A 14,290-nucleotide genomic window follows, 5' to 3' on the forward strand; every position below is an offset into this window, starting at 1 on the left:
TTCGCACTAGACACTCCTTAACCAAATTCATCAATAAAGAATGCATTCGTAGATAGAACTGTTACTTCAAGAAAATATTTTCTATCAATTTGAATAAACAAATTATTCAGAAGCAATTATGAATTTAATATTAAAATTTCCCCTTCTAATATAAAAGTCAAGAAAAAAAATTGTCCTTTGAAGAAATGGAGGAAGTTTATTTCGGTCATAGGTAAGTAAATAGCCATTTATAATAATCACTCTCATATATTTCAATATCTGTATGGACTCTCCTTCGGTACAACATGTATAAAAAATCAACCAATAAAAATATATATTTCATAATCTCAACAATTATCTATTTAAAATTTGATCATAACTTTCAAGCGTCATCCTTGGGCGACGCCATTTTTTCCACATCATCCACGTCTTCTTCACTGTTTCTACTGACGATAATATTCATATCTGGGTGGGTTTCTGGCATATGTCTCGATTTTAAATGCCGCTCCAGATCTCTTCGTCTAACCAAAACTTTTCCGCATAAATCACATCTGGAATATAAATAAAAAATGAATCTATAAAATTGAAGAATATTTGACATCAAGCAATAACAGACGTTTACGTAAAGGCAATATTTTTACCTGTATGGTGTGTTTCCTTCGGCATGTAATCTAACATGTTTGTTGAGGTTACTAGGATCGCCAAATGGTCTCTTGCAAAATTTACATTCTAAGGGCTTGTATCCGGTGTGTGTTCTTATATGAATCTTCAATCCGTATTTTCTTGAGTAACATTTTCCGCAATAAACACACATATGACCTTGCTTCGTCTTTCCTAAACTGCTGACCAAAGATTCTATTTGTGCTTCATCTTCCTGGAAAATTGGACGCATATTATAAGCATATGGATTATTTTGTTAAGAAAGATGTCAACAAAAAATTAGATGCATGGTTTAGGTCTTGTTACACCTTATCAAAGCATTCCCCATCTCAATGAAAAAATACGGAATTGTCTATATTAAATACTGGCAATAAATTGAAATTCTGACTCACCTTGATGTTCCCTGATGACGTCAAATTAGCCACGTTCAGAGGCCAATTCACAGTTCCTTCAACTCCAATTTCTGCACCCCTAATATGGTTCTCGTTCCTTTTGAAGGGTTTGAAGGCTGAATTCTCCAGAAAAGGTCTATGAGTTATGCTATTAAGGCAATCTCTTCGAGATGTTGAAGTTGTTAAGTCCATGGCAATTTTTTGACGGGTTAGAGATGTATCAGGTACTAGTTTAAAGTCGAAAATTTCGCCCTCCAAGATTTCTGAAGTGCTGCTGTTGGTGAGGATGGAACCGAGTTTATCCCACAACTTTGTTACTGGATGTATTCCACAATTTAAGGTGATGTGTAGCTTGAGAGGGTTCGGGGATTCGTACATGGCTCCACATCTGAGACAAACATATTCTTTTTGGCCTGAAAAATGGATTATGGAAATTTTTAACTGACCTTCACGTATAAAGAATAATTTGTGCAATCTTGTTATCAATTTTTAGTACATACCTTGTATATTGGCTGGAGTCAAAAAAGCTATCTGCAGCATTGCCAGTATGTCTTCAGAAAACCATAATAATAGTTCTTGTCCTGCTACTATAGGCCTCACTACTTGAAGAATCAATTGAGGAGCAGAAATATTTTTATTCGGTAAATTATTAGATATCCTTTGCGATGGTTTCAGCTTCAACTGTATATTGTAATTATGACAATCATCAGATAAACGGATGGCTCTAACCCAGTGTACATCTTCAGACCAAATCGCTTCAGATTTACTGTCCAACATCAATGTACCAAACCCGCTCATTGCAACTGAAACCTGAAGTGGAGATTATTTAATATTGGTGCTTACTGTATAGAAGAGGTAAGTAAGTATAGACTTGGACAAAAACTGAAGAATTGTCTAATAATATAAAGAGATTTTTTGGAGCTGTTTATTATTCATAAACATTCAGTGTAAAAACATAAAGAGTAGTAGTATCAAAAATTCTATAAATATTCATTTTTACTTTCTGCATACTCCGAACATAAATAGTGCCACTAATAAAATCACAAAAACAACAAATAAATTATTGAAAGCTCACCTGGACAATGTCTGGTTTGCCAAAAAGTTTGGCTGGTTCTATTGGTAAAGTCATCGAACCCTGTGCTATATTATTGCTTGCTATAACTTTTCCTGGTACCAAAAGCTTATCGGAACCCGTGACATAGCTGGTGATAGATTCAGATGGGGAAGCACCTCTATTCTTAAACGTAAACGCGGGTGTGAATATCGAGAACATTTTTCTTTAAAAATCCTTGGGAAAAACTTTGTGTAAAAAAGTTATTCCAAATATTTCACCCTAATACTTCAACATACTGTTGAATATAAAATATCACTTTGACAATTCACCAAATTTAATTCAAGGCACTAGCGATAATGTTTCCGGGCTAGAAGATGGTTCGACTAGTTGTGTGGTTGTTGTGACGATTGAAATTGAAAGTGGAGATCATATTGGTGGTTTTACATCATCATAGATTACCACCCCACCGGGACTTGTTGTCATTTGGACAACCCCGAATAAGTCCTCCTGGACCAGAATCAGGGGCGGATTCTGCGATACTCTCACATGCTGGTGACAACAATGGTAGCAGTATGATTCGAATAGTAAAATATTGCCAATTTTTATTCCCTCCTGAAGCGTTCTATGATTTTTCACTCCCCCATTTTACTGTACCAATTGTAGATCTTCGAAATTATTTACAATTTTAATTTTGTTTTCAGAAAGGAAATGCTTTGCATCATAATTTATCATTGTCATCCCCAACAATACGACCATGTGTTGTTCTATGTGTGGACATTTATAATTCCAAATTTTCTCACTCATTATTTTCCGATTTGTTTGTTTTGTGTTGGATATTTTCTGATATATTCATCATAACTCTGAGGATAAATATAAGTATTCAACCTTTTCATTCAAGAAAGCTCCAAAAATCTCACGTAATCTAAATATTCTTTTTGCAAAATAATTTCCAAGAAATATTTTTCATTGAGAAAATAATTTATGACTTTCCCAAGAATATAAGAAAAACATACATCAAACTTCGCAGTTCATAATGTTGAGCCAAAATTATCAGCAGGATATTTGCGAGCAATTTGAAGAAACATTTTCGTGAAAATCATGGATGACTTCGTGGGAGAATAACCCAGGGCTAGCACGTCCCTGTATTTTATCAAAATGTTTGCATTTTATCAGGTTGCAGAATAAACTTTAGAAACGCCCCTCCCCTATGTTAATGTGCCTTTAATGTAGGGGGTGAACACTTGCTCTGAGGACAATTGGTGGGTGGGTCTTTTTTCGGAGGCTGTGGGGTGGACCAGCCCCTAGTCAGAATTCCCTATATTGCTTTAATCAATCAAAACCGCGGCAGGTAAACGTCCATGAAATATGAGCGATGACAACTAATTTGTAATGGTATACCACCAAAATCAGAACTTTTCGAAAGTTCAACATCTAATATCAATCATTTTCATTAATTCAGCCTGGTTTTTTTCTGGAATTGCCAATGGATCGAGGAATAAGGAATGTGATGAAGGTGAATACAATATTTTTGGTTTATTTTATTGGTGAAGTATGAAATTTGAAGTATGTAAGAACAATCAACCATTGACCTGAAATGAAGCACTAAATGATTCACTTTATCGCTTAAATCCTAAGAAAAGAAGTAATTATATCAGCATTTCATCTGTACCTAGTCATAATTCCCTAAGAAAAAAATAGTTATCAAGCAAATTTTCGAGTTAGCAATGTCAAACACTGCTTGAGTGCTGATATTTTCACAGTTCATGTTTTAAGACATCAAAACATCGCAGGTTATGTCCAAAAATATTACTTTGTCCGAAAAAACTCTTCGTTTGGACGCTACAGCACTTCAGAGATTGTGGTTCAACAGCACTATTTTCGTTTTGTTCGATAGCTAATATCAAAGACCGATATTATGTAGTATCTTTGAGTATTCAATGGTAATGTCCATTCCAATTTTCACCATTCATCAGTAGCATAAGAGTCAGATGAGAAAAAGGGGTATTTTCATTTATAATAAACGAACATCAAAGTTTAAAAGGAGTGGATTTATGATAAAAATACAAATTATCATTTTCATTCGATTTTATTCCATTCTTAAAACTAGCCTTGAGGATGATTTTAGAATAAAATCGAAACTAGTCGGCATTGTTTTAAGGAGTGGTTTTTGTTCTATAAACCTGACCTTTTTCCTGTCAATCAACTGAAGAATCTTCAAGAATATTCTGTGATAGTTTGACGCATTTCTGGATATCCTATACATTGAGGAACAAACACTGGAATTTGGTTTTACAGTGTAGATACTTGTTGATAATCTGTCATGGAGAGTTGAAATTCAATATTTGGAAGACCGTTCAAGTAATTAACTGTTGTATGCAATTATCATTGATTGGGTTTGTTGAATTTCGAGAAAGATCACCATGTCAATTCCGCATGACTTTCCTAAAACACGAAACTATATCCCGGAAGATGCTGGTGCTCAAACGGTGCATCATAATCATCCACTTGTCCGCAACTCAGGTCCTCCAGCTCCTGCACCTTGCACTCCAGCACGTCACGTGTGCAGTTTCCCTGGCACGTGCCGGTTCCCAACCACTTGCTGCCCAAGTTTTTCTGAATGATGTGATGCGCGCAGATTTGGGGTTGATTAACCATTAAAGCACTATTTGTTGTGTGTAAGCAGAACTAACACGGAACAGCTGGATGGGGATGCATTGTTGCCGGGTGAGGAGCTAATATTGCATCCAGGCCAAGGACTTCGTCCTGAATTCTGAATATGTATGAGCTCTTCGCATATGAACATGTGTAATTAAAAAATTAAGTGAAAAATTTCGAGTTTTGAAAAGGTGGAGGTAATATTCGCCATGTAATTTTGGACTGCCAGGTATAAAAGAATTTACCATTGAAAAGTTCGCTATCAAAAATGAAAATCGTCCTGTCCTAGCATTTTTTTTTGGAAACAAACTGAATTCTACCTGCCCACTCGTTGTCACTGAACACAACTGGTTCTCTGAACTCGAACAAGCTCACAGAGCTTCTGAGGGTATGTCATAAAAACGTGAAAAATGGGTTTCCTTTCAATGGAGGTTTTTTCAAAAAACAATGGAGTTAGGTTTTTTTATGGCATATATAAATGCTGAGCTATACGGTCTTGAGGAAGCTTCAACTGAACCCAGTTTTTTGTGAATATTTCGAAGGTCAGGTTTCGAATAGTTTTTCTTCCAGGATAATTATCGTAGATCTGAAAGTGATACATATTCTGATAGAGCAATTCTTCTCGTTATAAATCTGAGAAGTTCACCCATCTCGGCGCAACCGTTCGGTCTTGAGGAAGTTTTCACTGAACTCAACTTTTTGGGAATTTTTCGAAGGTGATACTTAGAACATATCTATGTTCCAAGGAAAAAACTGCCAAAATATTCGAAAAATTTTTTGAGAACATTCTTGAACTGCAGAACCGAATCTCAGTGGTCACTAATCATGTTTTTGTTTAAGGTAGACTTGACAGGAGTATATTTGTACGTGTGAAAAAGACACATTACATAAAATCTCCATAGTAAAATCACATTTCCAATAAATTTTCCAAATAGAGGCAACAGTGTATATATCAGATCGAGAGTGGGACTACCCCTAGTGATTTCATTTGCTTGGTAGTCCTACTTCTCTGCTCTAGGTCCGGGAAAGTACAGGTGTCTATCGACCCTATTCCACTAACATACAAAGGGCAATGATATCTTCATGCCTTGGTGACCGCTCAAGTTCGATTTGTATATTGTAATTAAGTCCTTTTGTGAACAATTTATTGAAAACTTCATCCTGGTCCAGAACGAACCGCACGTGTTCCTCAGATTATGCAGATTATCGACGAACCATTGATGAAATTTAGATACCGAATCTACCCCAAGGCAGGACCACCAAATGAATCCCTCGCAAGGTTGTTAATTAAAAATGAGTTCGTATTTTTTGTAGATTGAATGAGAGATAATAAGTGCTCGAAATTTCCTTAATCCTGAACTCCCACTTCCAGACTATAAAAGATATGTGAACATGAAATATTTCAACCTGCATCTCAAATAATGCTACTATACGAAAAATCATCATATTTTGGGAAAATCAACAGAAAAATTTGAATTTGAGCTTCTTTTTTGAGATGAAGAAGGTCTGTTAGAACCTTGCGATACAGTAGAGCCTGTGATAATCATCCTCCAATACAGAATCCCCAATGTAATCAGTAACCTAATCGATTCCGTATAAACGTAGAGGGAATTTTCAGCTATAGTTTCATTTATCATCCTTATAAATCGACAACTACTTTCGTTAGCTTTGTACGCGACTGCTAAAATTCATTAGCACTCAAGCTTTACAATTTTAACACTTGCCTTTCCTAAGGGTAATACAAACTGATGAAGTTATTGTGCAAATCGTTAAACGAGACGGGATTTTAAAATCCAAACGCAAACAAACTCCTAATCCTTGCTTGAGCGAGCTATGTTGCAGCTTGCACCTCACGGTCCTTTTAATAAATCGCATTATAATTATTCAATCCAGATTCAATGGAGCCTGAACTGCTGATAGAGGGATCATGTGTAGAAGGGGGTTGTACAAAACTAGGACTAAGCTCTGGGGTTTGAGTGTGAATAAATTAAAGTTGGTTCTGTTTTTCACGATAGAATCTTTCTGAAAAGGTGTCTGATAACAGAAAGAAGAGCTAAGTAGCAAACCAAACCTTACCATGACCACAGTCATAAAATGGCTCTAAATAGTTTGTGTGAGTTTTCAGTGGCAAAAGCTGGGAGAATCTTGAGAGGCAACACCAGAAATCTTTAGTCAATTTCATGTATCTTAATAACTCTAATAGTTTTTTCAATTCCAGCGTCCAACATTTAAACAAATCTTGTAGTGATCGTTTGATCCTCATTGAATGATTCAAATCAAACTTTTTTGGCTGAGCCAATGAGCAAACCACACGTTGGTATGGGCCTAAATTACTGAAAATGAACTAAATCTTGAAACAGCGGATATAAACGATAGACTTTAAGTTAAATTCATAGTAATACGTGATCGAGATATCATAGGTAAATATTTGAGTAGATAATAGGTAGAAAATACATAAGTGGCGAGTAATATAAAGGTAGGTATACTTTGTCGTTGTCCAAATTAACAGTCTGGTATTGTAGTCATTCGATCTTGTGTACAACCTACTCGATGAAATATGATGGATGCAAATTACAGCTCTTACAACCTTATAAATAATCCTGTTTATGGAAACCACTTCGGAATTATGAGTAGGCCTCAAAATATTGATCAATAAAATATTAATTTCAATATTCCCGGTTAGGTATATGTTTCGATATGTGACTAAAAAAAAATGAGTGAGTGGTACAGCAGCTGGGTCAATTTTAACCTGTTTGTTTATCGAGCTGAAATTCGAGACCTCAACTGTGGCTAAATGAACATCCAGTTGGGGTGAATTAGCGAGTGCAAGAGGCAAGTGATCAAATACGCTCCAACAATGGGGAAGTATATCAAGTTTCGGGGTGAGACCTATTGTGACCTGCTCATTCTAAAATCGATTTTGAATATGAAGGAAACAGGCAATGGAAATCGTTTTGGGAAAAGTGAAGAAAGTTCAAACATCAGCAAACATTTTTATCCTCTGAAAATATTCTGTAGATGTACAAAGACACCCTATAGTGAAAATTTTTCATTCAACTTCTAGATTGAATATGATATCTTCATCTTCATGAAGACCTTAAAATGCTACTGTTGAAACGCTTATGGAATTCAGCCCACCATGAGGAATTTCCAGCAATCTGTATAATTCCAATCACTGCGATCTTATCTCAAGTATCCGGGTTAAAGACATCAGTGTTGAAAAAATCGAAAACAAGGTTTCCATATTTTTATGAAACTGCGCCATTTAATGACGTTAGCTGATTTAAGCCAGGGAATTGATAAAAATGCATGGTGCGACATAGACGACGGCATTTAAATCGCAATCAACTGACAGGAGTGAAAGACCGATCATTTATAATCAGTACCGACCAATGCCACCTTCTTTTTCAATTTTGGTATATGATTAACCAGGAGGGGCTGAAAAGTAAACCGAAACTCGTTTTTTGCGGTATGTAGGTACTTCATCCCATTCAAACTGAATTGAAACAATGGTCTGGCGATGTAAGCTGTAAAGAAAATATCTCTCGAAATAATCTTCACTACTGTATGGAGATATGAGAGCGAAAAAATATTTTTTTCTTGGGTACTTACCCCAAAATGCCTTGACAAATTTATGCCACATTTTTGTTCGGGATTTAATGCCCTTCAGAAGATCCAACACTGCATATCTGTCCCATAATTTAGTCAAACTGCCTCATCAATCGCTTTTGCACAAAATCATCTGATTCGGAATAATTTAGCATTAATGAAATGATCGAGTAGAACGAAAATAATTCAGTGATTCGGAAATGTTGGTCAGTTATACTCTTGCAAGGACGAGTTTTTTTGGTACTGAAAGAAATGACAACATTTTGGACAGGATGGGTAAAAAATAAGGATACACGTCTGGGTAAGATTTCAAAACAGTCACTTCAGGTAAAATTAAATGAGCGATTTCGTCGGTTCGTTGAATGTTTTCGTATTTTTCAATTAGCATTCTTATAGACATAAAAATATTCCTATCGAATTTAATTGTATACGGAGAGTCGATGAATAGTTGTGAAAAAGTGATTCCTTGTCAAAAAATAGTCTGGGTCTTTCATATCTAAGCTTCGCTTAGATACAGCCCCCTAAAGATGGCACCACTAAGGAATTCTTCACAAAAAGTGAAAAAAATCACACAGGAGATTAATGTCTCTGAGTTGCTGACATATTTTCACTCTGCTAATGAAGGTGGTAAAAGCTAAGCACCACTAGACACTGAAATAGAACATTTACCCCCAAAATTCCATAGTCTATTTGATAATGAATGCTTATGAACGTTGTTTTCAAAAATATCCAAGCAATATCATAACAAATACGTAAGTAATTTTATATATTCTTTCCTCAAACTTCACTTCAGTCGAGCCTTTTGATTTCATGTGTCTATTGACTAACTGACAACAACTCTTCAGGATGTTTAATTCACTCTATTCGGAAAAAGAATAAAATACTTCTTTGAAACTAAATAATATACAATGTTATATCCTGTGCAGTATGCACAGGCTCATAAAAAGTGCGGAGACCTTTCCCAAATGCGTTTTCCTGGTTTGGTGAGCCCGCTGGTGCATCTCATTAGAGCAGTCAGGTCGCTCCTTCTTCCCTCCTGAACGTGCTTATTCCATTTTCTTCATTATTCGTATATATTGAGGCATCTGAAGACCTGTTATTTAGTCGATCTGCTTTGATCGTCGCACCTTCTGCGGTCTCAGTGTAGTGGTTCGCCTCTGCTTCGATAATTATTGTCAACATGATCGAAATAGTGAGTAGCATCATTAATATTAATATAGAATAGCGATACATATCAGTGACCTGAACAACTGTAGATTTGTCTATTGTATTCAGGAAAATAGGTGTCGAGGATGTCACCGCTTAAGAACGTTAATTTTCAGCACACTTCTTCATCGTCTCAATTCATACCGAAGCTTGATACAAGGTAAAAAAAATCGAAAAATTTTCAGATGGTTTTCACTTCACCAAAACGTGCTTCTGGACTAGGTTCAGATACTTTTTAGAGTACCTATTGTTTTTTCGAGTAGAAAATGAATTAAATTCACATGCGCCTGTGTTCAAATTTATTAGACTTAGGTTACCCAATCATCGAAGTATTTTTAAATAGGGGGTTTTCAATATGAGGGCAACTTTAGTACAACAAATTGAAATATTGTGTGAATCCTGTGAGGTATCCCATTCAAGGAATCATTAGTGAGATGGAACTGTACTTTTTGTTTGAATTTTCTGATGAATATTTCAACAGATATTTAGAAATGAAGAAAAAAATTGGGCCTTATCTAACCTAATTCCCAAAAAACTGACCCTAAAGTACTGGAAAAGAAACAAAATATATGAAAACGAAATGTAAATCCTAGATCAAAATTCAAAAGCAAAGATCAATAGTCCATAATTCATAAAAACTGAGAACTCATTCAGATGAGTATGAATCTTGGGCGATTTTTAATATTTTTTTATGTTCATTGAGAAATAGTTGATTTTGTATCTATTGCATCTTTCCTTTTCGTTCACAAGCTTAAGTACTCTGAAACTTTTGAGTAATCAAATTTTTTTCACTATTATTTTGAAACAGACGTGGTTGCAGTCAAAGATTTTGAGCTGACTAAATTCTGAAAGCAAAATTTTTGAGCAAACAACACGTGATAAGACAATTGCACTGAATGAATCATTTGAATTTTTTTTATTATTGCATGGTGTGACTTCATTTGGAAAGCAAAAGTAGGTATATTTGCGAAAAACTGTCTAAAATCGTATTTTCACTGATCGAAAAAATTTTCTAGGCTCAGAATTCTCAAATATCAAGGAATATGGTTATGGATTATAATGAGAAATACCGCTTTAATTGAAACGAGAAGCAACTTCCTGCCGGTGATATCCAGATTGGCAGCTTCACGATTTAAAGATTAAATGAACAATTAAAATTATCTCTTCATCTCATTCCTGTCAAAGTATTCGATATTATCTCATGTGTATACTGGATACAAGAATTCCTGCTGAACTTTGGAACAGGTTATGAAAGAAAAATATCAGCTAAATCACTCACTACGGTTCAAGTACCAGAGGATATAATTGCAAATCTACTTTTTTGTAGGTATATCTAAATGATGCTTTTCCACTCGACAAAATGGAAAAGTAATTGATTGGATTTCAATTAGATGATCCAATAGATTACTTGATTATCCTCATTATGTTTTCATCAATGAAATATTAGGTTGGGGAGCAAGAAATCCATTATTTTTTTAGGTTGATAGCTGTAGTGGTGGATATCTTGATCTATTGAACAATTTCAAAAGGATATTTGGCCCTGAAAACAATATTCTTGCAGTTTCTTGTTTGCAAAACTTCCTTGGTACCTAATGAGAATTCACAGAATTTGTGCGAATTTAAAGAGTTCTCATTTTTCAACATACAATCATACGATTTAGGGCGTGGATATTGCTGATTGATGCTCAATATCATATCAAGAAAACCAGAATCCAAGTCCGCACATATATGATGAAAGGAAACTTATCGGCAGGAAATATTGGTCATAAATAATCCGTTTTCAGGAGATGATACCTGCCGTCTGGAGAAATATCCCATCAAGACCCCGCTACTTTCTCGTGATAGCCGATAAAAAAATTCCACCTTTAATATGTGCCACTGTCTCATATTTCGCATGCATACAAATGAGGTTCCATTAAAATATAACTTTAATTTATCGGAGTCGAGAGCAAGGAACTTGTTTCAACTGATTACCATAAAGGTCGAGGTTTTTCGAATTTTTTCGATGTTTAGTGAAATGTCTGATTTTATGAGGATATCATGGAGCCACCAAACTTCCACTTTTGAGAGAATTTTACTGAAATCTGAAATCGACAGTTTACATAATACGAGAAATGCCCAAAAAAGTAAATGAATAGTTGCGAAGGGTTGTAAGTCTTTCATAAAAAATTTTTGAGCATCTTCTTGGATACATCAGAAATGAAACTGAGAAGACATTCCATATAAGAATATAGAGGTTTTGAGTACATTTAGAGTGAGGTTCAATCAATCAATTACTATAATATGCAGTTAAAGATGCATTTCTTCTGGCGCTCGTCCGAGTCAATCCCATTCAATCTTTTTCGCAATGTCAAGAACGTATCCTCGAAATATCTAGAATTCTATAGCATCCGAAAAACAAATGTCTCAAGGCGGTACAATTTCACATACAGACTGTTAATTATAATCTTACGGGCCGATATTAAATTCGAAAATTATAAGCCATACCTTTTCACGCCAATTGACATATAATGGATTTTGTGAGTAACGGAGCAATAAAAAAACACGCATACAATTCTGAATCAGGTTTTTGATGATATATGGGCGTAAATCGTATATTGCCGGGCCCGACAGGACTTTGAGGATGGCCTTGCGTTGGGTGTACCGCAAATCTCTAAATATGCGGAAGCCGTAGACCAAAGACAGCCTTGCTTTTTATGGAAAATGCGTTTTTGAAGAAAGATTCGAAGTGGTATGCATTTGATCAAATTAATATGGAAGTAAATCAAACAAACTTATCGAGATTGTGCCTTAAACACTCAACAAGAAATGAGAATTAATGAAAATCCAAGAGAGTTTACTCAAATTCTCAAAAAATTAAAAAACCTTATCAAAAAGGAATTGGTCACGATAGAAGTATGGTTACCCTTTGAGAAATCGGGGGAAATATTGTTTCAAATATGTATTTACTTATAGTAGAGGTTGCTCTGTTAGATTTTTAGAGTATATGTACCTATCACATTTAGATCTAGCATGATTTTTCTGAGAAGATCATCCAAAAAGATGGGGTCAGTTGAAACTTCCTCAAGACCGAACGGTTGTGCCGAGATGGATGGAATTCTCAGATGTATTACTAGAAGAGTTGCTCTTTCAAAATATGTCTCACATTTCCCTCTACGGTTGTTTTTATTGAGAGACAAACGACTCGAACGTTGACTATCGAAATATTCCCATAAAGATGGGGCTAGTTAAAAAAACGTCAAGATCGAGATTTCGAAAAGAAAAGTTGCTCTTTTAGAATATGAATCAGGTACATTTAGATCTAGGATGATTTTCGTAGCAGATATTTCTCTTGTGCATATGAATAATATTTTTGTCTTCATTTCAGAGGATTCTATTCTTCGTAGCTTTGTATTCGACAACCACCTCTTCGCACCCTTACTTCGATGGCTTCAGCAGGAACCCTTTCAATCAGGGATATGGCCTTTTCAACTACGCAAACCAAATTCCCTACAATACGTATCTGCCAAGTTTCCCAGAGCCCGATCTGACTTTTTACCAGTCGCAGCATCAAACCTTGAATTTAATTGCCGAAACGCCCCAAGTGATCGGCACTACATTTTCTATTGTGCCAATGTTCGCCATACCGAGAGATAACGTAAATATGGTGTCGAGTGCGGATATACTGGGCGTATCGCAAAAGAAGCCCATGTTGACCATAAGGACAGAATCGAATTCCCTACTACAATGCGTGCCAGGAGTGAGGATAGAGTTGGAGCAGCCGATGTGGATCTACGCCTTGAAGAAGACTAGTATTGTGTTTCCGTCGGAAATCCTCATTTATCACGGAGGCTATAGAATACCCCTGAAAGTCGGAGCAGTCCTGGCTCCGGTCACCCAAGATTCCTTCTTCTTTAACCAAGTTCCAGTTGAGGTTAGAGTTGTTTACGCCGTGCCGGTTCCTTCCAAACCAATCAGGGTTGAAACTGTTACGACGACCCAGCAAGTGCAGAATACAGTATTCGAAACTGTCGACAATCAAGCAGTAGTGGTAGATGCCAATGAATTTGAGGGTGGACAAGGCAATATATCGGGAGTTTTTGATAACCCAAAAAATGTAACCGTTGTAGAGTTTCCCAATAACGTAGCTTCACCAACACTTCCAGTAGCCGATGAAGATGAGGAGTTAGGTGAGTGAATTCGTTCAATCGCAACTTGGGACAATAAATTTGAACCAATGCGCACTTTTCTTTTTGTTCATCATGGGCTATATAGATGCTATGGAGACTATAGTCCCTATGTAGCACAACCCATGACAAAGTTAGACTTTTTCCACTATTCTTCATCAGATTATCAAATCGAATTATGGTGCCCATTGAAATTCTGCGAATTCATGTCATTTCATCCGATTTCTTTCCTTTCAGTAAACCGCAATCCACCACAAGTTTTGGCACCCGCGGGGATCGTACAATCCACCCAACCGGAAATAGTAATAGAGCCTTTCCACAACTCGAAAGAGTCTCCTGTTTTAACACAACTCAAGGAGGAGAAATTGAAGCAGAAACTGAAGATAAGAGATGTACAAGGTCAAATTCAAAACGCAACGCATCCTCCCTCATCTGATGTATGAAATATGTAGATAAATTATTTATTATTAATAAATTTGTGAACAATTGGAAATTGTTTGGAATCGAATTTCGTAGGAAAAAAATTGTAACATAAATTGTAATATAAAGAATTGAAACTTGTGTTATTT

At 35.9% G+C, this 14,290-nt stretch overlaps 2 protein-coding genes across 2 annotated transcripts; one reads left to right on the top strand and one right to left on the bottom strand.

Moving 5' to 3' along the window:
* Nucleotides 1–296: 296 nt before the first annotated feature.
* On the bottom strand, nucleotides 297–2,428 carry LOC123311545 (zinc finger protein 426). Its single transcript, XM_044895581.1, has 5 exons — nucleotides 2,107–2,428; nucleotides 1,532–1,841; nucleotides 1,032–1,444; nucleotides 621–853; nucleotides 297–530 (listed from the first exon to the last, which is right to left on the bottom strand). Exons 1-5 carry the CDS (start codon nucleotides 2,302–2,304, stop codon nucleotides 362–364), a joined length of 1,323 nt encoding a protein of 440 aa, XP_044751516.1. The 5' UTR covers nucleotides 2,305–2,428; the 3' UTR covers nucleotides 297–361.
* Nucleotides 2,429–9,373: 6,945 nt separating this feature from the next.
* On the top strand, nucleotides 9,374–14,282 carry LOC123311469. Its single transcript, XM_044895480.1, has 3 exons — nucleotides 9,374–9,541; nucleotides 12,923–13,724; nucleotides 13,959–14,282. The coding sequence occupies exons 1-3, from the start codon at nucleotides 9,530–9,532 to the stop codon at nucleotides 14,162–14,164; spliced, it is 1,020 nt and encodes a 339-aa protein (XP_044751415.1). The 5' UTR covers nucleotides 9,374–9,529; the 3' UTR covers nucleotides 14,165–14,282.
* The last annotated feature ends 8 nt before the right edge of the window (nucleotides 14,283–14,290 follow it).

This window comes from Coccinella septempunctata, chromosome 4, assembly GCF_907165205.1.
Source record: "Coccinella septempunctata chromosome 4, icCocSept1.1, whole genome shotgun sequence".
Lineage (NCBI taxonomy): Eukaryota > Metazoa > Arthropoda > Insecta > Coleoptera > Coccinellidae > Coccinella > Coccinella septempunctata.

Bases quoted from the DNA above. Each gene is read 5' to 3' on its own strand.
- LOC123311469 (XM_044895480.1), top strand. The intron at 13,725-13,958 runs GTGAGTGAATTC...CTTTCCTTTCAG, and splicing joins CGATGAAGATGAGGAGTTAG to TAAACCGCAATCCACCACAA.
- LOC123311545 (XM_044895581.1), bottom strand. From the start codon at position 2,304: ATGTTCTCGATATTCACACCCGCGTTTACGTTTAAGAATAGAGGTGCT. The intron at 1,842-2,106 runs GTGAGCTTTCAA...TCTCCACTTCAG, and splicing joins GCAAACCAGACATTGTCCAG to GTTTCAGTTGCAATGAGCGG. The intron at 854-1,031 runs GTGAGTCAGAAT...CCAATTTTCCAG, and splicing joins CGTCATCAGGGAACATCAAG to GAAGATGAAGCACAAATAGA.